At 38.3% G+C, this 24,960-nt stretch overlaps 1 protein-coding gene across 1 annotated transcript in view; it reads left to right on the plus strand.

The window, feature by feature from the left end:
• Nucleotides 1–24,694, plus strand: part of FREM2 (FRAS1 related extracellular matrix 2) — a 176,462-nt gene extending 151,768 nt beyond the window's left edge. The window contains exons 16-24 of the mRNA XM_044777268.2: nucleotides 478–809; nucleotides 10,861–11,053; nucleotides 12,527–12,631; nucleotides 14,014–14,141; nucleotides 14,231–14,365; nucleotides 15,121–15,247; nucleotides 16,112–16,299; nucleotides 16,511–16,657; nucleotides 17,932–24,694. Coding sequence (XP_044633203.2) covers nucleotides 478–809; nucleotides 10,861–11,053; nucleotides 12,527–12,631; nucleotides 14,014–14,141; nucleotides 14,231–14,365; nucleotides 15,121–15,247; nucleotides 16,112–16,299; nucleotides 16,511–16,657; nucleotides 17,932–18,444 — 1,868 coding nt within the window. The 3' untranslated portion in view covers nucleotides 18,445–24,694. The remainder of the gene's footprint in view (nucleotides 1–477; nucleotides 810–10,860; nucleotides 11,054–12,526; nucleotides 12,632–14,013; nucleotides 14,142–14,230; nucleotides 14,366–15,120; nucleotides 15,248–16,111; nucleotides 16,300–16,510; nucleotides 16,658–17,931) is intronic.
• Nucleotides 24,695–24,960: the final 266 nt, after the last annotated feature.

The following is a 24,960-nucleotide window of genomic DNA, read 5'->3' on the forward strand; positions in this document are numbered from 1 at the left end:
ACTACAAGGTAGAAACTCTCTCTCTCAGAAAAAGGACATAATTCTGCTTTGTCTGCTTATTACAAACCCAAATTTGTCCTGGTGGGGGGGTAGATGGGCAGGAATCTGTGCCTCTTTACTTTACAGCATAATGCTGGTCCCACATTTGACCGCGCCATCCTAGGCTCATGTGGGACATGTGACTCAGGGGTGCAAAGGGCTGAGGAGGAAACCATCCGGGAAAAACAGACCCATGGCAGTGAGAGGATCAGCGTGGAAAAGTCAAATAATATCTTAGGATCATTTTGATGAGAGCTTTCATGTCACAGATCTCCTGAAAAATTCCAGGGACCCCCAGGGGTCCTAGGACACCATTTGATAATCACTGCTCTGGAGTGTTTTATAAGACTGGTCATCTCAAGAGATAAGGAAACTGTGAAGTGTTCTAAGCCCTTTACTGGTGGCAAGAATGGTAACAATGGTGACGCTTCCTCGTAGGCATGCTCCCTGTGATCTCCACCAAGGAGCTGTCCAACTTTGAGCTCACCCTCAGTCCTGATGGCACGAGGGTTGGAAACCACAAGTGCTCCAACCTCCTGGATTATACTGAAGTGAAGACCCACCACGGTTTCTTGACTGATGCTACAAAAAATCCAGAAATAGTTGGAGAGACGTATCCTTACCAGTACAGCTCATCTATCAGGGGTTCCAGTACGTTACGCTTCTACCGAAACCTGAACCTAGAGGCCTGTTTATGGGAGTTTGTTAGCTACTACGACATGTCGGAACTTCTCACTGACTGTGGAGGCACCATCGGAACAGATGGGCAGGTATGGACTTTTAACATCTGAGCTTTGGCCACTGGATAAACTGGTTGCTTTTGTTCAGTTACATGGATTTAGACTAAATTCTGACTCTAGTCTTCCATCTTGGTGTTGTAGGTCATTAGGTACAAGAGGGACCAGAGAATTGGCATGAGTGGTGTGAAAATCCATGTCTACTGGAATGTGTCAAAATATATGTATTTTTTTAGCAATGCTCGAAATCTGTTCTGATTTTATAGAAATCCAAATACTAATTACTCTTCAAAGTATACATTATCATATCTTGTATATATATACATATATATACACATACATATGTATATATATGCCTGTGATGTCTCATAAACCATCTAAAATGAGGATTTACAGGGCCAGCCCAGTGGAGCAGCAGTTAAGTTTGCATGCTACACTTTGGCGGCCCAGGGTTTGCCAGTTCAGATCCCAGGTGCGGACCTATACACCCCTTATCAAGCCATGCTGTGGCAAGCATCCTACATATAAAGTAGAGGAAGATGGGCATGGATGTTAGCTCAGGGCCAGTCTGCCTCAGCAAAAAAAAGAGGAGGAGCAGCAGCAAATGTTAGCTCAGGGCTAATCTTCCTTAAACAAAAAAATTAATAAATAAATAAAATGAGGATTTAGAATCCTCAGAGTCAGTCTAGTTTTTCTCCCTTTACTGTCTTTCTTCTTCCTCTACCATCTATCTTTCCTTCTATCCTCATTTCTCCTCTTTTCTTTCCAGTTTTCTCCCTTTTCCTCCCTCTCTTTCATTTCTTCATCACTAACATAATCTAAAGTGTTTTCATTAAAAGCTTATTGTTGTTTCTACTCCTGTTCATACTGCACAGGCAGACTTTCACACATAAAATACACACACACAGTCCTCCTCACTACCATCATCATCAACAACGTTGTTGTTAAAATGATAGGGAAGCAAGGGCTCTGATAGCAGTTGTAATAGAGAATCTAAAATATGTAGGGTGTAGTTTAGAGCTGTAATGAGTATTTTAACTAAAAGCTATGCTCTGTCCTATCAGGACTGAACAAAGAGTTTATATAAATAGGATTATACATTAAAGTGTTGAAAGGTACCCAAAATACATCATGTCTTTCAAGATTTAGCCAAGACGAATTTTTTCTGTGCTATATTCCTGTGGTGTTAAAATATAAAACATGTAGTAGCAAGAGAAAAGTAGATGATAACTCACTCTCTGTCTAATCCCACAGCAAAGCTGTGAAAGCTGACAAGTTCAGCTGGTGTTATGTCAGGTAGGCAGTCATATATTTTGTCTGGGAACGTTGGACCCCAAGGTAGTGAGACATTATTTTAACCACCTCCTCTAAAAGCAGAAAAATATTCAGAAACTTGTATGGATTAGTAAAAGTCCCACATAAAAACACCAACAGGAAGACAGCATGGAACAGTGGAGAGAGGCTGGATAATGGAACCAAGCAAATGCAGACCCAAATGTGCTCTGATGTTTTCTAGCTGCATGTCCTTGGGCAAGTCACTTACGCCCTCACCAGTGTTACCTCTTCCGCCCCTCTTCCCCAGCCTATCTTTGCCACCTGAAAGAAACATGAAAGAAAAAAAAGCCCTATCCCCAGAATAAAAATAAAGACTCATATTAAAGCTACGTCAGCCTTTTCCTTTATAGGTCAAATATCTCAGTTCCTTTAGCTCTTTCTCACAGAGCTTGTTTTCAATCCATTATTAATTATTCCTGCTTTCTTTCTGGTGGCTGTTCTCTTAGGATCTTGCTTAAGTCACAGAATCTATTGGCATAAATAAAATTGGATATAGTAATAGGATTACATTGTAGTTCTAGTTCTTCCCTGGTAAAAATCCCTTCGTACTTGGAGCTTCTCTGGGGGTCTCATCTAGTCTATAGAATGTTTTCATCCTCCAGAATGTTTTCTATCTTCTCTGAAAAATGGCAGCACTTTTCCATCTTTTATATATGTAACCCAGAGAACCTTCTCTACTGAAAACTTGGCACTTATCCCGCTTAAGCCTTGTAGTATTATATCTGCCCACTTCTCCAATGTATCAAGGGCATTTGAATGCAAATCTTGCCCTCTAATGTGCTCATCTTTCCATCCAAACTGTACTATAAAACACTCAGCTGGGGCTGGCCCCGTAGCCAAGTGGCTAATTTCGCGCACTCCGCTTCGGCAGCCCAGGGTTTTGCCGGTTCGAATCCTGGGCGCAGACACGGCACTGCTCATCAAGCCATGCTGAGGCGGTGTCCCACATGCCACAACTGGAAGGACCCACAACTAAAAATACACCACTATGTACCGGGGGGCTTTGGGGAGAAAAAGGAAAAATAAAATCTTTTTAAAAAAAAACACTCAGCTAAACTGAATTTATGTTCCCAGGTTTTTGTTGTTGTTGTTGTTTTAACCACAGTTCCCCTGTTAATTCTTTAAGTTTGGTGTTTTTCTCTTCCCAGTTCCTCTGCTAGCTAGAAAAGTCGTTGCTCTGCTTCTATAGTTGAGCTGCCAATGGTTCTACTCCCTTAAGTGAAAACTGGCGACTACAGGTTTCGGTGAAGTTTCACCTGCCTGAAAGGCTTATGTTACATAATAGTAGGAATAACAGAGAGCACACTGTGAGAATTATTGAGCCATCCAGTTCTTAACTGGTTTATGTTACCTTCTTAAGTAGGATGGCCAGTTTGTTGTGAGTTTCTTCTGGAAGGATTGTTCTGCTTTTCTTTTTTCTTTTAATTTACATACAGTGAGATGCTTAGATCTTAAGAGTAGCATTCTCTGCCCTGGGTGTTTTTTTTTTTTTTTTTGTGAGGAAGATTGCTCCTGAAGCATCTGTTGCCAATCTTCCCATTTTCTTCCCTTTTTTTTCCTTCCCAAAGCCCCAGTACATAGCCATATATCATAGTTGCAGGTCACTCCAGTTCTTCTATGTGGGATGCTGCCACAACATGGCTTGATGAGCGGTACGCAGGTCTGCATGCAGGATCCGAAGTGGCGAACCCTGGGTCACCAAAGCGGAGAGTGCAAATCCAACCGCTCAGCCACAGGGCTGGCCCCCGGATTGTTTAATAGACTAACCATGATGATCAACATAATAGAGATGACCAGATTCAGTGTGAATCATTGAAATTTCAGGATTTCGTTATAAAATTCTAAAAGCCTCAGGGTGAACTAAATAGCAATACAATCTAATAAAACATGTTGCTTACTCTTAGAGTGAAGCTCAGAGATGGCCATCTCATTTTCCCCTGCTTTCTTCCTTTGGTTTAAACTTCTACTTCTCCCCTAGCTAATGATGTTTTCCTATATCCCCACCTGCCCCGGCCAGCACACATTATTTAAATATAGGTGAGGGAAAAGAAAATACAAATTAAAGTAGAAGAAATTTAACTCTTTGAGATATTTCCCTGATTTTGCTCCCATTAGTTTTGGGTTCTAGAGAAGAAGAGAAAATATCCAATATAGTACTAACAATAACAGTAATGATGATAACAACAGTATTAGCTAACATTTATTTAACGTTTATTTTGTGCCTGCCATCCTTCTGTGTACTTTACATACTTCCACTAATTCTGTCCTCACAACACCACTACAAGACAAGTACTAATTTTGTCCTCTTTTTAGAGATGAGAAAGCTGAAGCAGAGAGAATTCACATAACTTGCCCAAATTCAATTCACTTGTAGGACTTTGCTCTTATCCACATCATGATACTTACCTGGACATGTAATTGACTGAATTAAAAGTCACTTAACTGAGTGAATGTGAGGAATGGATACGGTCACAGATGCGATTACAAGAAAGGCAAATGAACTTTTCTCTCTGTTCTTGATGTAAGAACGCTGCCCAACAGTGGTCATGCAGATGTGTGCCAGATTACACAGACACCCACTGTTGGGGAAATTATGCAAATGCACGCCTTAATGCCAGTGGTCTACAGCTTCCTCTGAGTACTGGCAGAGCAGATTGAAATGAAAACAGGTTTCACAAGACAGCACCTGAAGGAAAGCAGCTAAATGCTTGGTGAATGCCTTCTCCTTTAGATTTGCACAGAGTTTTACAAACTTTTACATTTCTGCATTTAGGATGGGAAAATGGGCAAAAACAAAGGTAAACCATCAACAGGGACTAAACTTTCTTGAGAGGAACTTCATAGTTTTATTGCCCATTCCATTGGACAACAGCACCCGAAGGAAACCAATACTGCTCAGGTCTATTTGTCGGCTGCCAATTCTACACAGCTCTGGCCACGCATCTAACAGATGCTACTTTCCCTCTTCCAGTCCTTCTCTAGACTTGGCATCTTAGATCAAGGTAATTACCGTGCAAACAAATTTTCCTAACTGGTAATTGCTTCTGTGCGGAACAACACGGTGAAGAATTGATTGTTTTTTCTTCATGTGTTCTTAGTAGCTAAAGCTACTGCCATGAAATATTGCCAAGTCCCTGCGTTTTTCTTAGTGATTGAAAAGCGGCTTCTAACACACCCTGACAGGGTTTTCTGCCTTCCCTAACCTCCCACATTCAGCTTATTTAACTTATAAAAAGAGTTGCCAAACTGAAGGAATCAGCTGAAACATTCAGGACAGTTATCTGTTAACAGCAAAGGAAGTTTTATTAAGTTTTATGCAATTTGACTATTTTAGTATAGCTTTAGCTGATATTAAGACTATTTATGCTTTTTGCCATCTTATTCATTGCACATTCATTCATTAAAGAAATATCCAATAAACACCTACTCTGTGCCAGGAACCATACTAGGTCCCTGGTGAGGACCCTCGACAAAGTAGAGTTATAAGAGTCAAATCCTCACTCTTATAAAAGTTAAGAATTTTACTTGCCAAGGAAAAGAAACTTGGAATTTCTCTAATGATATTCAATGTTAAAATCATTTTTAATAGTATTTCTAAAATATAAAAGCAGATAAATAGCAGGAAAAGAAAAGCAGATAATTCTGCTCCACCTTTTTGTATGATGTGTTTTGTAAATAAAATTTTAAATTGTTTGGGTATACAATGAAAAATACTTGTGATGCGAAATAGTTATTAAAGTTAAACTAAGTTTTTAAAACTCTTGGATATTTTTGGCAATTTTTCTCTTGAAAACAACTTCCTTTAAAAATAGAAGACCTCAATTCATTCCACCTTCCCTCGGCCTGGCTGTCTGTATTGCAAGGTCAGAATCTTAACTCTCACTTTGTTGGGTAAACGGCAACTAATAACATGGTTCAAGGAGCATGAAAAAGCTGCAGAAATGCAACTTCAATTACAGTTTGCACTTGAAACATGAAGTTGTAATGAACTTATGAAAAGACATGGTATGATTTTGGAAGAGTAAACATGTTTTTTCTTAGTTGCTTGGTTCAAGGAATAATTTTCCTTTCTTTTTGCTATGTGTTTGATTTAGAAACAAAGCTTTGGTGCTTTAGAAGTCATCTCTTTTCATCCCATTATTTTTTACTTAGTACACAGATTTACTCTTTTTTACATGTATGCCATGCTAAATCATTTTTGCAAGAAATAGCAAGAAGAATCCAAAATGTACAACTTTCATGAAGCATATTATTTCCTATTTTGTGAAATTTGTCAATTAATTTTTCAATAAAGTGACTTTCTTAAATGAAAGTGATGATATCACCATGGGAAGCTGGAGAACTAAAAAAGTGTAAAGTAAGAAAAAACATCTCACTCATTATCCTACTATCACCGTATGCACACATATTTTCTAGTCTCTTTTCAATATACATACACATTTTTAATAGTAGCAGTGTAGTATTGTTTATACCATTTTGTATACTTTTTTTTTTTTTTGAGGAAAATTAGCCCTGAGCTAACTACTGCCAGTCCTCCTCTTTTTGCTGAGGAAGCCTGGCCCTGAGCTAACATTCGTGCCCATCTTCCTCTACTTTTTATGTGCGACGCCTACCACAGCATGGCCTGCCAAGCGGTGCCGTGTCCGAACCCAGGATCCGAACTGGCAAACCCTGGGCCGCCGAGAAGCGTAACATGCGAACTTAACCGCTGCGCCACCAGGCCGGCCCCTGTATACTGCTTTTTAACTTAACATATTGTGAGCATTTTCCCATGACAGGGAAAATTCTTCAGATACATCACTTTTGATAGCTCCATGATACTTCGCCTTGTGGGTGTGCCATCATAACTTATTTAACCATTGTTCTATTATTGGTCAGTTTATTTCTAATCCTATTATTGTAAATATCTCATAGAATTGCCCTTAATACTAAAGAGTTTTTGGACCAGCACTGACCCTCCCTCATCCCGGGGTCTCCCTCGTGAGTATCCGATACCACAGACCTTCAGAAAGGCTTGTAATTGGACAGAAGCCAAAGTCGCTTTCCTCCAAGTGTTCCTGGATGTGTAGACTGCTATTACTCAGAGACCTTGGCTAAGAATTCGAACTTGTTAAGACAATGTCCTCAACTGAGTTGCTAAGTATACACTTTACTGAGATTTCAAGCTTTTGAGATCTATGAGCCTTCTTTGCACATTCACAGACACCACCGTCTTGGTGATGTAGACACACTTCTGGCAACAAAAGCAGCAACAGAAAGAAATTCCTACCAGTGGGAAATCCCCACCAGTGGGAGCCCTCAGATAAAATTCTAACAGCTCCGGCTCTGTTTTCAATCTTTGAAGTAAGCACAAACCATGTATCTTGCATGAAGGTGGGAGTAGATGCATGATTGTAAAATATTTTTAAATGATTATTGTTTTCAATATGTGTGGTCTAATTAAAAGACCTTGGGTATAAGAGTCTAATCTGTGCTGTCCAATATGGTAGCCATGAGCCATGTGTGGCTATTGAGCTTTCAAGATGGGGCCAGCCAGAATTGAGATATGTTGTACGTGTAAAATACACACCAGATTTCAAAGACTTAGTACAAAAAAAGAACAGAAAATATTTCATTAAAATATTTTACATTGGTTACACTTTAAAATGTAATAGGTTTGATATATTCGGTGATATACTGGATTAAGTAAACTATATTGTTATAATTGGTTTCACATGTTTCTCTTTACTTTTTAAATATGACTACTAGAAAATTTAAAATACATGTGTGGCTCACACTGTGCTTCTATTGAACAGTGCTGGTCTAGACCCTTGAATGTCAGTCCTAATTGTACTGAATAATCTTTGGCTTGCCAATTACCTTTTTCGTGGCTTAAGTTCAACACATGTGAAATACAGCGTTGCTCAAGTGAAAGTTGCAAAAGAATAAAATAAATCTAGATTAGTTTTTATTAGTACATATATACTGCTTACTTCTGCAGGAATTTTAAAACATCAGTAAGATAATATGTAAGTTGGATCGCTTCAGCTATATGCCCAAAATAAGTGAAGAATTAAATCTAATGTAATTTTCCTCAGCGCTAGTTCTCACCTTAGGCAACATTATGAGTATCCTTCTTCTTTTGGGGCACGCCTCTTTCTTCCTATTTGTCCGCTTTCCTACCTATGTGACACAGATCAGCAGACTTTCTTTTGTCCCTTCAGTAGGCAGTACCTCCCCAAATATATACTCACTGCCCATTATTGGCCACTTAGTAGTAGTAGTAGAAATTTATATCAGTGTGTTAACTTTCCAGCACATTTGAATTTTACACTTTCCCTTTAAATATGGAATTTAAGGTATTTTTTGCCTTCACTGGGGAAACTTAAGCATCAGTAGGGACATATAAACTCACTCATCATGTCACAGTTTCTTTAGGAGCAGTATACCAGACTTAACATATATTTCTTTTAGTTTAAATCAATACCGTAAAAAGTCCTGTGGTACAGACTGAAAGAAAGTTAAGTGCTCATTAAGATGACATGTAGAAGTTAGATTGATTGCGTTGCATTCTTCAATTTTATGGGAAGGCATGCTTAGGTGACCTGGGTGATGCACATAGTTCCCTTTAGGCTCCAGCTCCTCTAGACAGAAATTCTAAGCAGACAGAAGACCCAGCCATGGTGAACAAGAAAATGCCATAAGATGCTGATTCCATGTCCACAAATGATCAAACTCTAGGGCACCATGAGAATCAAATGAAGTTAAATAAGAATTAGTGTGGGAGGTGGATGCTAAGTAACTTATTCCTTGGAAGTGAATGTTAATAGTTCTCTCCAAAATAGCATAGTCGGTAACATTTGGCGGATAGAGTATAATGTTGGCAAAAATTATTCTTAGAACCTAGAAAGTTTAATTGGAAATCCATGGCTAAGGGCTAATGTTTTAAAAATGATGATTTATTAAAATCACAGGATGAAATATTAATAATGCCAGTGGCATATGGAATGACTTACTCTACAGTATACTATCAGAGTGTTAACCTGCACTTCAAGATCAATTTCTCAATAACTGCAATAATATCCACCAATAGAAAAGAACTATCTCCAAGGACTTTGATTGCAAGGCCCCTCTCCTGCTGGCCAAGTCAGCAGATAATGGGCATTCTAGCCACTACACAGCTAGGAATCAAATAATTTGTTTGATTGATGGTTTTCTTTTTATGTATATTTGTTGATGATTCAAGTCATCATTTTTGTGATTTGAGGAGTTTACTTTTGTCTCAAATTATAGTTATCATGACTTAAATTATTCCTTAACTCATGTCTCTGATTCTTGTTGCCAGCTCAGTGTGGAAGGGCAACTAGACTTGTATCAGAAAGCCTGACTAGAACTTCTGAGGAGTGTGGTCCGACCCACGTTTGCTCTTGTGTAGAAGAAGACAGTGGTATTTGTCTTACTATTCTGTAGAGCTATTTTGAGAATTACATATGATAACCTTTGTTAGGTGATCTTAGGACTACCCTCAACCTTGTTTGGGATATGATGAACTGAGATAGAGCAGAAAAGGTATGGGCCAACAGCTGCATTCTAATATCGGCAGAGCCACTCCAGAGGCTTATAAAATTCCGTGGCAAATTTGCTGCATTTCGTTCAGTCTCAATTTTCTTCTCTCTCTCTTTCTATCCATCATCTATCCATCGGTTCATCCAATCATCCACGCATAAATATAATTATGGGAGAGCGTGAAAATGTGGAATAACGTTTATTATGAACCTAACAGAATATCTGAAATGTGGTAGGTGCTCAATAAATAAATATTAGTTTATTCTCCATGACCCCCAATCCACCTGCAAAATACCTGAAAGAGGAAAGCATAAATTTTGAGCAAGTTGCTTCATTTCGACTAATTATTTCTGAGACATCTTAAATATTCCATGTCATTACTAAACATATTCGCTTCCCCAGATCTTTCCTGCTTTATTTCATCTTCCTGTATATAATAATTAAAAAATACCTTACAGCAGTATTATTCATAGTAGACAAAAACTAGAAATAGCCCAAATGTCCATCAACTGATGAATGGATAAATGAAATGTGGAATAGGCATACAGTGGGGTGATTTTCAGTAGTAAAAGTATTGAAACATGCTGCAACGTGGACACACCTTGAAAACATTAGGCTAAGTGAAAGAAGCCTGTCACCAAAGACCACATACTGTATGACTCCATTTATATGGAACATCCAGAATAGGCAAACACAGAGAGACAGAAGTATGCTAGTGGTTGCCAGAGATGGAGGTGCGGAGGGAACAGGGGGCTGACTGCTAATGGGTACAGGAGTCCTTTTGGAAGTCATGAAAATGTCCTAGAATTGATTGTGGAAAGTTGCACAACTCCCTGGATATATCAAATACCATTGATTTGTCCACTTTATATAGGTGAAGTATATAGGATGTGAACTATATCTTTATAAAGCTGCTATAAAACAAAACGGCTTATATAAGTATAGCATGCTCAAAATAGTGCAGTTTATCTTAAAGATTTCTGCTACATATCCTTTGTTGCAAAGGAAGTGAATATAGTAACAACTATTTAATTGCCCCAGAATAAGTGAGGGGACAGTAATGTTGTAAATGCTGTCATTTCCTTTCCTCAGTGATTACTCAAAATCTTCAGTTACATGAAAGGAGAAAATGGCTTATACAAAATTAGGCTCCTTTAGTTAACAACACTGAATCGTGTTGACAGACATCATTTTATGTTTTTAGGTCCTAAACCTAGTGCAGTCCTATGTGACTCTTCGAGTCCCTCTGTATGTTTCCTACGTGTTCCATTCCCCCGTTGGGGTAGGAGGCTGGCAGCATTTTGACTTGAAGTCAGAGCTTCGTCTAACGTTTGTGTATGACACTGCCATCTTGTGGAATGATGGAATTGGCAGCCCACCAGAAGCAGAACTCCAAGGTGGGTTAATAAAGAACTGGAAAATTCATTTTCTTACCTATTCAAATTACATGAGAAGATTTTTTTACTGTAGCTTAAAATAATAGAAGCAACTTTCAATGTATTTTTATATTCAATATTTCAAGATAACTTCATTTTTGTAATGGAAAACTATTTTAACTGAATCGTATCAGTAGCTCAAATTTTGCATAATATATGGCTGTCAAATATAATGTCTACATCTCATGCAGATTTATACATTACACAGCATAGTCTATATATTTCCCTAGGTTCTAGAAAATGGATAGAAGAAGTTCCAATTGAAAAACAGAAATGAACCCAAGAGGAAAAGTTACACATTTTTGTTTCTGAAAATGGGAGATGCGTTTTAAAGTCCAGTATAAATTGCATCCTGGATTCTAGTTCTGGCTCTATAGCTGATTAGCTGTGTGATCTTGAACATATTGCTTAATTTGCTTAATCTTTACGGTACTCAATTTCTTTTGAAAGATAAGCTAGACTTCTATTATTTTTTCCGTTTCAAAATTCTAACATTCTCTGATACTTTAGCTGAATGTCTTGGAACAATGGTGTTAAGTGATGTTAACTGTTAGGCCCATAGGCATCTGCAAAACTTGGTTTCAATCTCCATGTCAGAATCATAATTCAAAGTCCACAAATGTAAAGCTAATGAACCCAGTAGTAGAATTGGTGCTGTTTCTTTTCAGGCATATCCTACTGTTCTGGTTCCATGCATGTCTGAGCTTCACACCTGCATTATGTGAGCCCGAGGGAAAATATTTGTGATAGTGCATCTCAAAATCTACTGTCTTAAACAGATTAAACTACCTTAAAGCTATGTGAAGGGTAATACAATCACCCTGAACAATCATTCAAGGTTATTTCAAACGGTTTAATTTCATACCTTGCCTTAGAAAATGTACACTTACATGAATCTTGATGCGGACCCGTCCTGTGGTTCTCAACTTCTATGTAAGGAGCTCATGTCTCCTTGTTTCTGGAGTCTACTTTGGTCAAACTGCTGAATTTCTTGGGAAAGCTTCAGGGTTTCATTAAGCCTATAAAATTTCCAATTATTCTGGAGAACACAAAGCCATTTCCACCTACATATCCAAATCTTCAAAATTCCAGAAGTTCATCAGGTTTCTCAATTTATAGCTTCATTTATGCAAACTAAAGCTTTAAAAAAAAATCTTGGCCTACTGTAATCATTCTGTATACATCTTTCATATTGACCTCACTTGTGCTACCTAATTCTATTTTGCCTCCCTTCTAGACGCCTTTTCTTGTTAGAAAAAAAACAAAATAAAACAAAAATACTCTGCCTCTCATCACTCAAAATTCTTCTGATAATAGCCTTTGGCTAGAATGCTCAAAAATGAGAGGAATCTGAATTCATATTTGGAAGAAATCCTGTACATTAGGAGTGCCTGGTCACCAGCATTTCCACTCTTGTGCGCTATTCCGTTGTAGGTTCTCTCTATCCGACCAGCATGCGCATCGGGGAAGAGGGTCGCTTGGTCGTTAACTTCAAGACCGAGGCTCAATTCCACGGGTTGTTTGTGCTGTCACATCCTGGTAAGCCCCATTATCCATTAATAGCCACTCCCCATACAACAGGATATACTTTTTGCGTATTCACACACGCTTCAGCAGGTTTCCCTACCAGCTTAGAAGAAGCCCTTAATTTCAACCGAATTACATATGTACAGTTATCTACATGAGGGCTTGATAATTGTTCAGCTACATCTCATAAGCCACAGAAATCATCACTATTTATGGAGGTTTTCAGAGAAAGTACAAAATGATTAAAGTAAATTTAAAGGAAATCTCTACCGAGTTCATTTTAAATGGAGTTTTCCTTAAAGAGCAGAGCAACAACAATCCCCTTCTCTACTTCACTTCCATTTTACACAAAATTGAATTTTAGGTCATTTGTTCAGCAAGCAACTTTGTAATAAGAAACTTTATAATAGAGCTAGAAGTGTCACTTCACAATCACACTCAAGTTTCAGACACGTTAATGAGTTACTTTAGCGAGTATTGGTTATGTAATTTGACTAACTGTGGTGGACTGTGCTTTGAATATCAGTAAGGTGGCAGTCACTAAAGTCCCATGACTAAGCATTTTTTTTAATGTAAAGGACATTTCATTAGAAATCCTTTTTTTTATTTGACTCTCAGTCTTACTAAACTGGTTTGCGTATTTTACTGGTGTGCCAACTCAAGTCAGATTGGAAGGGAAAATAGTTCAATCACTGTCTTCTACGTCCTTCCTTTTGCTGGGCATGAGCTCTAACGACAGAGAGAATAGGGCTGGAAATTCGGGAAGAGAAAGAGGGTTCATTGTATTTTTACGAGACTGAGTATAAGAAATACAGAACCAAAAAGAATCATTTTGCTTTACTGTAATTGACAGTCCTGGAAAATGAGCATTTCCTGGTCTTCACAGTTTCCTTCCTCATGTCTACCTTTCTAATAAACTGAACCTTTGTTTAGACACGATTGCAAGCAATCAAATTAAAGTTAGATTCCATTTATAAATTGGGTTTGCCCGGTTGTGTGGATGCTAATAGACTCAAGTTCAGCTCATAGCTTCCGTGCACAATAAATGCATTCACATCAGCCTTTATTGCTCTGCCCTGCCTCCCGGGAAAGTAGCCTGAACTATTTGAGCATTTCTGCACAATTATCTTTTGACAGAATTATAGAGTGGAAAAAGCACTGAATTAGGCATCAGAAGGCACACATCCTAGCTATGTGATCTTGGGAGAGTCACATATCACACTCAGCCCAGTTTCTCTATCTGCAAAATGAAGATAATTAGACCAACTCTGCTACTTTGCAAGGTTATTATAAGAACAAAACCAAAGACTGCATCATAAAGTACTTTGAAAACTCTAAACCGTTAGGCACTTTTTAACTGCTATACCATTATTGTTATTGGCATTTTTTTCTAGCGTCCTTCACAAGCTCAATGATCATCTCAGCTGATCATCCAGGCCTGACATTTTCCCTGCGTCTCTTAAGGAGTGAACCAACCTATAACCAGCCCATCCAGCAATGGAGCTTTGTGTCTGACTTTGCAGTAAGTCACTAAGGCTCTTAGTTAACTTTCCTTTTCTGCTGCCTCTGAATGCACCTCAGATTTCTAAATGTCCTCTCTTCTCCTCAAAGGTACGTGACTACTCAGGGACCTATACTGTCAAACTGCTGCCATGCACCACTCCATCACATCAGGAGTACCGCCTGCCAGTCACCTGCAACCCCAGAGAACCTGTCACCTTTGACCTTGACATCCGATTCCAACAGGTGTCTCATAGAATTCTTTCCCCATGACTTATAGCATCGCACTTTGTTAAAGTCATGGTTTACTTTTATCAGTAAAAAAAAAATTTTCACACAATGACTTTAATCGTATGTGCTGAGAAAAAAAAAGTCAAACAGGAAGGAAGCAAGGGAGGAAGAAAGGAAGGAAGAATTGCCCTTTATCTGTTGTGGGTTCAGTATATAAAATCCATAGTTTAAGAGTATGCGAGGCTTATTCTTTTTTCTTATGTGATTTTATCTTGTCTCCTGGAGTTTGCTGCCTTGGAGATTCAAGAATTTTCCCCAGAGTTCTTCTGCGCTTCTTCATCTTATTCTTGATCTTCAAAGAAAATAAATATCCTGCAGTTCGTGCCACTTCAAAGTACCTAATAGCCATTATGTATTTAAAAAAATGTGATGGCACCTGTTGTCCGAGAACTTATGCTGATGTTGACCTGCCCAGACCATGATATTTACAAGTCCTTTAAATACCCTGGTAAATCGATGGAAATAAGCTCAAGCGATGCTATTTAGTCCCACTCAAAAAATGATTTAACCTCGCTAGTTTTGCCTTCTCAAGAAGGACAAAGCCAGTGTTACAATTCCCTAAGCTGACTTGGTTGGGCATCAAAATTGCAGTGCTGTGTTCAGTATGCTACGTGTCAGTGTTCAGTGAGTGTGTGTGTCTGTGAATAATGTGTCTGTGCCCCACCACAACCATCAACAACACGTAAAAGGACTTTTACACTTGGTTTTAGGTCAGTGATCCAGTGGCAGCTGAGTTTAGCTTGAACACCCAAATGTACCTCCTCTCCAAGAAGAGTCTTTGGTTGTCTGACGGATCCATGGGATTTGGGCAAGAGAGTGATGTTGCTTTTGCAGAAGGTATCACTTTTACAAATGACAGGCCTGTCTGTCTGCCGTTGTATCTGTTGTCCTTTGCTTTTGGGGATCATGTGTGAAGGGTAAAATTATAACCTCTTGTATGGTTTTGAGAATATTACTGGGCCTTTATCACTTTGGTGGGGCTGGGAAGGTCACCGAAATTGGATATATGACGCAGGAGGTTTTTTATTCTGGAGAAGTCAACCTCTATATCCCCTACCTGAGTGACTTTTGGAACAAGTCTGGCTTTTTTGTCTTGAATGTTTTTTCAAGTTGCATTGACTCAAATAGCGCAGCTACATGAGATTGTAGACACCTTATGGGCAAGGGTTGTGCCTGTCTTGTTCTGGTGAATTCTCAGCAAAATACCTACCACCCATGGTAGGAGTTCAGTAATATCTGTGAAATAGATGATTAAATAGCAGGGGTTTCCTTCAACCCTCTGTCAAAATCAAATAAAGCTAATTTGGCTTTTATTAATGTTTCCTTTTATAAAGTTATTCTACACTTTATTGGTCTTCATCTTGCCAACTAATTTATTTATGTAAACTGGACTTTAACCACAATAGGATGTTATAAATGTTAAATTATAGGCCAAGCCCTGATGTTATTCCTACTACTGGCTGAGCATGTGAGGGTCAATAAATCTTTAGTCACTTGTTGTCAGTCTACGAAGTGGTCTTATCTGAGGTCTGGGAGTGGACCAGCTCCTGAAGACAACACAAAAGGTCTTCAACATTTGATGCCAGATTAGGAAGAGAAGGGAATACTATCTAGTGTCATTATTGTCACAAATTATTTGCAGTGTCACATAGGCACACCTTATCACTTCACAGAAATCACATTTCCACATCTCTGTTTCAGGTGACATAATTTATGGTCGTGTCATGGTAGATCCTGTCCAGAATCTAGGTGATTCCTTTTACTGCAGCATTGAGAAGGTGTTCCTGTGCACTGGAGCTGACGGCTATGTTCCCAAGTATAGTCCAACGAATGCCGAGTATGGCTGCTTAGCTGATTCCCCTTCACTCTTATATAGATTTAAAATTGTGGTAAGTGCTTTGACCCAAACAGTGCGCTAGGCAGATTTTCAACATTAAGCATTGTGTCTTTCTATTTTAAAAGAACAGCATCTTTTTAAATGAATCTAAGTAATGACATTTTATGGTAATTTGTACTTGCACAAAACTGATAGGAAAACATTCTGTGCTTGCAAAAGTTGGTATTATCTACAGCAGTCCTCATTTTCCTTATTGTTTAAAGGATAAAGCTCAGCCAGAGACACAAGCCACGAGTTTCGGAAACATTCTGTTTAATGCCAAACTGGCAGTGGATGACCCTGAAGCTATTCTCTTAGTGAATCAGCCTGGATCTGATGGATTTAAAGTTGACTCAACGCCCCTCTTTCAGGTGGGCCAATAAGAAGCTCGCTTACCATAACTATGTAACCACATGCAAGTTACTTCACATCTGAATGCCTCAGATGTCTCATATGGAAATGGCAGTTTGCATTAGTTGGTGTAAATATTGAATAAGATAATGCACGTAAACCACACATGACCATCCTCGGCAGGTAACAAGCATTCCATAAACTCCAGCTATTATTATTTTTATTAATGTATTAATATTATTTTAAGTCTATGTGTAATAAAGACCCTTACTCAGTCCAGAATATAAATTTAAGTCTGATGGTTGGGAACTCTACTTTTCTTGTTCAAAACTTCCTTCCTGTGGACTTTTCATGACCATCTTTATCAAAGTGATCTTGTATGAATGGCTGGACTTAGAGAAACAGTTGTGCAGAGCACATAAATCTCCACTCTTAAAGACTTCGTAAACCAAGATGGAAAATCCTATTCCAGAGATGGAAGAGACACAGGCAACTAACAACACTGAGCAGACAAATGAGACAAATTCAGAGATATGTTCACATTGTGAATCCTCAGGGAAGCAAGTGCCCCCTTATGATATTTACTGAAAATTGTCTGGCCAGGATGGGCTGGAGAAGTGTCTTATCTTTATTCAACATAAAGAGGGAAACTTAAGGACGTATATTTGTTGTTCTAATCTTTTCAAACAAGAATTTGAAGTATGATATTTTTTGTTTTCATTTTTACTGTTAATACTCAAAGCATTTGACCTCTTCTAAATCCTGAAGGCTTCAAAGGGCCATCAGAAAATCCCCTCTCTTTGCAGGCCCTGGAAAAACAGAAAAACTGACCTTTCTATGGTCTTACATGTAAACAAGCAGCAAGACATACTGGAAAAGAGTCCTGAGGTTCAGAAGAACTGAACCCTAGTCCTGCCTCTGCCACTAACTAGTTAAGTGACAGTGGGCAGGTCACTTAAATACTATCTATTCTTATTTACTCATTTTTTAAAATGAATCAGTTAGACTATATGATATTTGAAGCTTTTTACGGCTCTGACATTCTGTGACTGCAAGTCATAGATTAGCAAATACGTACCAGCACATGCTCCCTCAAGAGTGCACAGAATATTTTCTAGAGTGCTTTACACGAAGCCTTGCACATACTACACATGCAAAAATATTAAGTCTATTAATTCTGAAGACAAAATTAAATTATCATTTATTATCTCTGGCATTGATTTCTTTTGCAAATAGTCACAAATTAGGTTGGTGTAGTATTTAACTTTCTAACGGACAGATTTGTGTTTTCTAGGTTGCTCTGGGCAGAGAATGGTACATACACACGATCTACACAGTAAGGTCAAAAGACAACACCAACCGAGGCATTGGCAAAAGAAGTGTGGAAGACCAGTACCACTCGCTGGTGACTCAAGGGAAGCCCCCGGCAAATACCAAGAGCCGGAAGAGGAGGGAGATGCGGAGCACACCCCCGTTGGCATGGGAAATTGGTGCTGAAAACAACCGAGGAACGAACATCCAGCACATTGCCCTGGACCGCACCAACAAGAAGCAGATCCCCCAAGGGCGAGTTCCTCCTGATGGTGTCCTCCCCCGGGAGCTCAACAGCCCCAGCTCTGAGGTCAGCCTGGTCATGATCGTGGGAGGCATCGCTGTGGGATTACTCACCCTCTGCCTCACTGCCCTCCCAGTGATGATGTGCAAGAGCAAGAAGAGTGCCAGGAGGAAGGAAGCTCCGAAGGGCTCAGGCAGCAGCGAGCCCATGATGCTCGCGCAGAGCCACCCCAGCGACAGCTCAGAGGTTTGATGACTGCAGGTGGAATTCAACCTTTTCCTCAAGTGCATCAGAAAAGACAATAAAACCCCAAATGCTTCTGGTAAATGGCGAAAAGTTGGGGACTTCTGTGATGAAGCTGCTCAGAGGACTTGACTGTACTAATAAACTTTGATTTGAATTCTGTCTACTCTTTCATGCATCAAAGGACAAATTCAGACTGCAGACCACATCTTTCCTCTTGCCCAGAAGGCAGCAACAATGTATTCACACATACATGGAGCCGTAGATGGACGGCGAGGAATGTATTTCTCATTTTATGCATTTTCTCTACACAGTGGAGATGAACCTATTCAAAGGTGCTAAGAGACTCTCTCAGAAGTTTATGGGGAGTCTATTGTTGCTATATTAGTATGAACCTTGAAGGTGCAATTATCACATTGTTTATTCATTGTATAACAGTTTGTTACTAGGAAGATTTTAATTGATAGTCTGGAAGAATGATAAACACTGTTCATTATGACAAGTTTTCTAATAGGCGAAGACAGCATAGAATTACGACTAAGGGTAGCTCAACCCACAAATCACCTTTTCTACTACTTGGGAGAGAATAGAAGGAAAGGTAGAGGGAAAGTAACTCACTAACTTGGATTTGAATTGTTTCTCATTCTCTTCAGACCCTCCTTGTTTTATTTGCTTATTTAATTTTAAATTAAACCAAAGAATATGCTAAGTCTGGAAGAGATTGATTCTAGACTGCTCTGTTTTGGTAGATAGTGAGAAAGAGCAAAATTCTTGCATGATCATATACCTTATTGGTGCTCAACATTTGTAGGAAATGAGAGTGTTGGTGACACTTCGATGATGAAGAAATGCCATAGAGTGAGATTTACATTTACAAGACAATGTTCTCTAAGAACTGAGCCTAGATGTTTGCAGTATTGAACCCATAAATGATAATGAGAAACATCATTACAGATGGTGGGGGGAGAAAGTGGTATTTATTAATATATGATATGTTTAACCAAAGTGCCTCTTATACATACTTTTTTTAGAATAAAAGAACATTTTGACAGATAATACATGAAGTTAGCCCTCAGAGTAGCATAATCATGCAACGATATCTAGAACTTAAACTGGCCATAGGAGATTTTTATTAGCTTTCTAATCAGCATCTGGTCCAAACCATGGGAATCTCTGCAACTGTCATTCCAGGGATGGCCTTGGAGGTGGCCAGCATCGTTGATCATATTCTTCTTTGATCAAAGAAGAAAGCTTCAGTCTCTGGCATCTCCAGTGCCGTGAACAGATGCAGTAAGGTCCATCTCAGAGTCTAAAAATATAATTTGTAGCGCTCCCTACGGTGTTAAAAAGCAAAGAACTTGAGTGAGTTTGCTCGGCAATCATCCCATTGCCTTTCTGAGAAACGTGCTTCCACCAAATGGCAGAAATTTTGGTTGGAAAGGGAAAATGTCAGTAGTTTAATGAGCAATCTTCCCAAAGCTAGTAAATGCATTTCAAACAAAAACAAGTTATGGAGAAAAAGGACTATCCCTAAAGAGTAACCCTCAAGAGCTGCCTGGGATCCCCTTTCACTTCTAGTCATGGAGATTTCTGGAAAGACAACCTCTCCTCAGGGTTGGCGTCTGTGAGCACCAACCATCACTTGATTGAAAAAAGGAAGCTACCTGGTGCTGAGAGAGAGGCAAAAAGTGTCTAATACTTGCCTCTCTTCTTTGAGGCAGCTCTGCACATAACATTCAAAGCCTTTTAAAGAATAGAGTAGATTGTAGTCTCCTTCCATTGAGGAGTTTACAAATGTCACCTGCAACTCAAACATCCCCCAAAGGACTTATATAAATAGAGTACCGTATGGCCCAGGAGTTCATTTATCAAATAAATATTAATACTTTCTAATTATCCCCTTTTCTTTTGCTTTGCCTACTAGCAGATGCTTAGCTACTCCTTTAGCTACCTCATCACTTGTATAAGAATGAGCATGAGTTAAGCAGCTTCAAATAGTGCGTGGACTTTTTACTACTTAGCAAAGGGTTCAGTTTACGTACACTATAAGAGCAAGTATTCTCAATCGACTTTGTTACTCTAGTACTTAAGATGCTTCAAAGCCTGACTATCCTGCGGTCTTGAGGGTCTCTGTCACTGAATATAGTAATCAGTGAAGCATCATTATAACGTCTGTTTTGAGCTTTTGGGCCAGGCTGGTTTTATACCAAATTTCACTCTACAATGAGTTATTCTAATGAGTTTTTTGTTTTTTTTAAGATTGGCACCTGAGCTAACATCTGTTGCCAGTCTTTTTATTTTTTTTCTTCTTCTTCCCCCCCAAGCCTCCCAGTACATAGTTGCATATTGTAGTTGTAGGTCCTCCTGGTTGTGCTATGTGGGATGCCTCCTCAGCATGGCTTGATGAGAAGTGCCATGTCCGCACCCAGGATCTGAACCAGCCAAACCCTAGATCGCCAAAGCAGAACACGCAAACTCAACCACTTGGCCATGGGGCTGGCCCCAAGACTTCTATATGTAAATAGGAGAGCTTATAAAATATGGAACATGTTTATTCTTTCCTACTAAAAAAAATCTTTCCCTCTCTACCCATCTCCTTTTCTCTTTCTCTCTTCTTTCTTCTTCCTTGCCTTCCTCACCTTGAAAAAGAGAGTCTGTGTGAAATAGGCAGATACAGCTTCAAGTATAAAGTACTTGCATTTCTGCAATCATTTTCTTAATATCTATTTACTTAATACGTGATTTAATATAGATTAATCATAAAAAACTCTTTTTAGTGGACAAAAGAATCAGACAAAATGCTGTATTCTTCAATAAAACAGACCCTCATTTCAATATTTTGTTTTTAGAGAATTATTCTGGTACTGTCAGAACAAATGCATAAAATAACTTTCCACAGAGAACAGTATGTAAGCAATAATACTTCCTTAGATACTCAGCAGCTTCTGACCCCAATTAAAACAAAGTCTTGTGATATCGCATAGTAAACCCAAAACACAAAAATAAATATTAAGTATTAGTGGCACTCCTAGCATATGAACCATGAAGCATTAGAATACATCATTGTGTTTTAATAATGGTTTTATTTATTCCAGTTCATTCCCTCAGTTAACATTTACTGAAGGCTCACCTAGGATTAGCCACTTCGAAAAATTAGTAGAAACCAAGCTACTCTCCCAGACTTCCTGGCAGGTTGTAATCAAATGGTTCTTTGTTTGGATTAAAGGGATCAAGATTTGCATTAGGTGGGTTTGTGAAGGACAATTCCCTTAAATTACTGATTGGAAATGTTTTGTATTAGATCTGTGATCAGAATGTTCCACAACGTGTGGGGTTCTTTTAGATGAAAAAGTGTGAACTCTACTTGCTCTCAAGAGATTTTTAAGTTGTGGTTCATAGATATGCCTGGTGTGTTCTTGGTCCAGGAGCCAAGACCTACACAGAGAAGGTGCATTGCAGAGATGTGGGTGGCCCTGCATGTTTGTTTCCTCTTGATGGAAGACAGAACCACTTTATTCCCAGAATGAGATACAGCACATAAACTCTTCGTTAGTCCTTTAAGATCATCAGCACTTCTCATGAGCATCTACAATGTTTGAACGATATGAGGGGAGGTCAGCTAGAATTCTGCTACCGTGCTACTGCATAGCATTTGTGATAAGAAGGACCAAACTCTAGGCTCGATATGAAGGGATTTAGTTTGTAAGTAGCAAAAGAGCTTCTTTATCAAATTCTTTTACCTCTAATTCTATTCCAGGGTGCCAACACCAAGATTAACTTGAAAAATGAAAATGGACCTGTGTGAAAAATCACAGAGAGCCTGTCCTCACAAAAATCAGTGCTAAGGGTTAAAATAGTCCCTGATTGAGAAAGGTTAAAGTAACAATAACAGAACAAAATGTAATGACCTTTACATTTTAAAAGTTGGAAATTTGATTTCTGCTATTTTGAAAATATTTATTTAATATTGACTTGGAAACCAATTTAGTCCTTTAATAGGAAAAAGAAAAATATTTTTAAAGATGGAAATGTTTTACAAATTTGAAATTTACATAATTGTATTAATTTGAAAACAAGCGTGTTATGATTCTTTGATATTCTTTCATTTTTTCTAGCCATGAAAGCAATAATAAAAGGATAAAAACACGTGTCTTCACTAATCACGTGGCCTGAAATGTTCAGTCAGTACAACTTGCCCAGGCTTAGAAATGTGTAATTTGGCAGGAAACTATAAATACTACTGTTATCACACACACACACACACACACAGGGACACAGGCACACATGCATATAACAACAACCAACATCTATCTCACTTCTAGAAAAAGATGACCCTAAAAACATAGTTCTAACTGAAATGGCCCATATGAAGATTTTGAAAAAGATAAACAGTGATCTTTGTGGAAGCAGTATCGTGGGAGTTTCTTTGACATTAGTTCAAAGGTTAATATATTTCCTTAAGATTTTTCCTGGGATTGATTCCCATATTGCATGGTAATGATGTAGAAATTATTATCCACAAGTTAAAGGGATCCCTCACTGTCTATTTCTCCTTGTTTCATGTCCTTTGATGTTAGGAAAAAAGACTTTGAGATTGGATAGTTATTTTGATTTTGATAAGAGATTTTAAAATAGAAGTGCATAGCATTGTCCTAAAGTTTTTACCAGAAAGATTACACAGAAAACTTTTACATAGGGAAAGAAAGCTAACTCTCTCTCTTGAACTAAAGTAGATAAAACAAAATACACTAACGTGAGACTTTCTTTTGATGTAATTTGATTGGGAGAAAAATCAGAATATTGAATTTGCAAACTTTTAGACAACTGTGTTTTCTTTCCTTGTCTTTCAAGTGCATTTATTTCCTTTTCCCTGCTTTTTGTCTGTGTGTATGTTTTTTTCAGTATTATGTTTTGCTAAAGAACAAGGGCATCAAAAAAACCTGCTCTAACAATAACATCTACTTTTCCTTTCTTCCCTTTCTTTTTTCCTTGCTTTCTTTTTTTTAATTGACTAGGTTTATTTCTCTGAGATTTGTTTTTCATTCTTTCAGTAATGCTTCCGTTTTAGTTTTCAAACCAATACCATTTTCACTGCGTAATTAGCATTCTCATTCGTCTGAAAGCTGGTGAGTGAGCACAGCGTTTGTGCAGTATCCCTCCTTTCTAAAATGTTAAGGCTTTTGGATGAAGGACAAAAGAACTCCTTGGACAAAGATCAACAGCATCATATTGAAGGATGTGATGACAATCTGTGCCTCGATTTCTCTTAGTGGAGGTTCAACATTGACATTTAAGATGTAAGAAGATCTCTTAAAGGATTTAATTGAGTAAGAATAAAAGGTCAAAGATCACATATATAGAGTTGTTTTGGATGATTGAATACTTTGCAATGAAATAAATGGCAAAAAGAATTTTGTTAAATTGTTAACAGCATTGAAGTGTTTAAAATTATAATTATCAAATGCTCTTTTACTATTAGCCAGCTGCCTACACTGATTACGTGACTACTTAAACACTCAAAGTGAATTTTTACTACAGATATTTTTTTTCCCAATGTTTGAGTACTTCTCACAAAAGAATGGTCAGTATTGTGCCTTAAAAAGGAAGAGAGAAAAGAGAGAAATGTAACTTGAAAAACTAACATTAAAAATAAAGAAAATTATAATGAAAGTCACTTAAAATATAGAAAGGCAATTACTGGTAAGAATAAAAGATCATTTCTGTAGGGGCCAAAATTAAGCATATTACAAAAATAAGTACAAAGCAGAGTCTTTCTCTGTGGCTTCAGGAACTCAAGTTTTTGGCAAGATATTTTTTTAAGCCCATTTGTCTATAAAAGAAAACTTTATCCTGGACAAGGAGTTCTGTGTTTTATAACTGTATCAAGTACTTGCTTCCTTCTCAAGTACCCTCTGAAATGCTCAGTAAATTTATATTTATCTGTTGACTGAGTGACATATCTGTGTGTAATGGAATTATTTCAGAACTTAATAGCCTTTGCGGTTTTCCCACGGGAATTCTTCAAAAACTAACAGGATCTAGTTTTTTCATATATATCCTAGGATGCTACATATTTGCTGGATATTGAGGTTTATCCACGGGAATCCAATTATGCAAGTAATTTGGAGCCATTCAGTCTTTAATTCATGTCTAAAATAATTCGGCTACTACTTGTGTTTCATAACTATACCTGTTCTCCCTCAAAATATATCATGTGTTTAATGAAAATAAAGCCCATATAAATGTAAATGTGTTAAAATGGCCATGTCGTTGTGGTGCATTCTATAACTTTTATTTACACTAAAAGCGTGGAATTCCTGTAGCCTGCAATGACTGTCAGTTATTTCCGTGCTGGTTCTGGAGGCTTGAGCTTCTGCAGGCTTCCAGACTGGGACATGTGCTTCCACTACCACCTGGATGCTGGTGGTAACATATTGCCCCTCAGCAAGCTCTACCTGCAGGATCTTAGTGCTTGCTCAGCATAGACAGCCAGAGGCCTACCAGGGGCAACGTATGTTTAGAATA

The sequence above is a fragment of the Equus asinus genome, chromosome 11 (genome assembly GCF_041296235.1).
Source record: "Equus asinus isolate D_3611 breed Donkey chromosome 11, EquAss-T2T_v2, whole genome shotgun sequence".
Classification (NCBI taxonomy): Eukaryota; Metazoa; Chordata; class Mammalia; order Perissodactyla; family Equidae; genus Equus; species Equus asinus.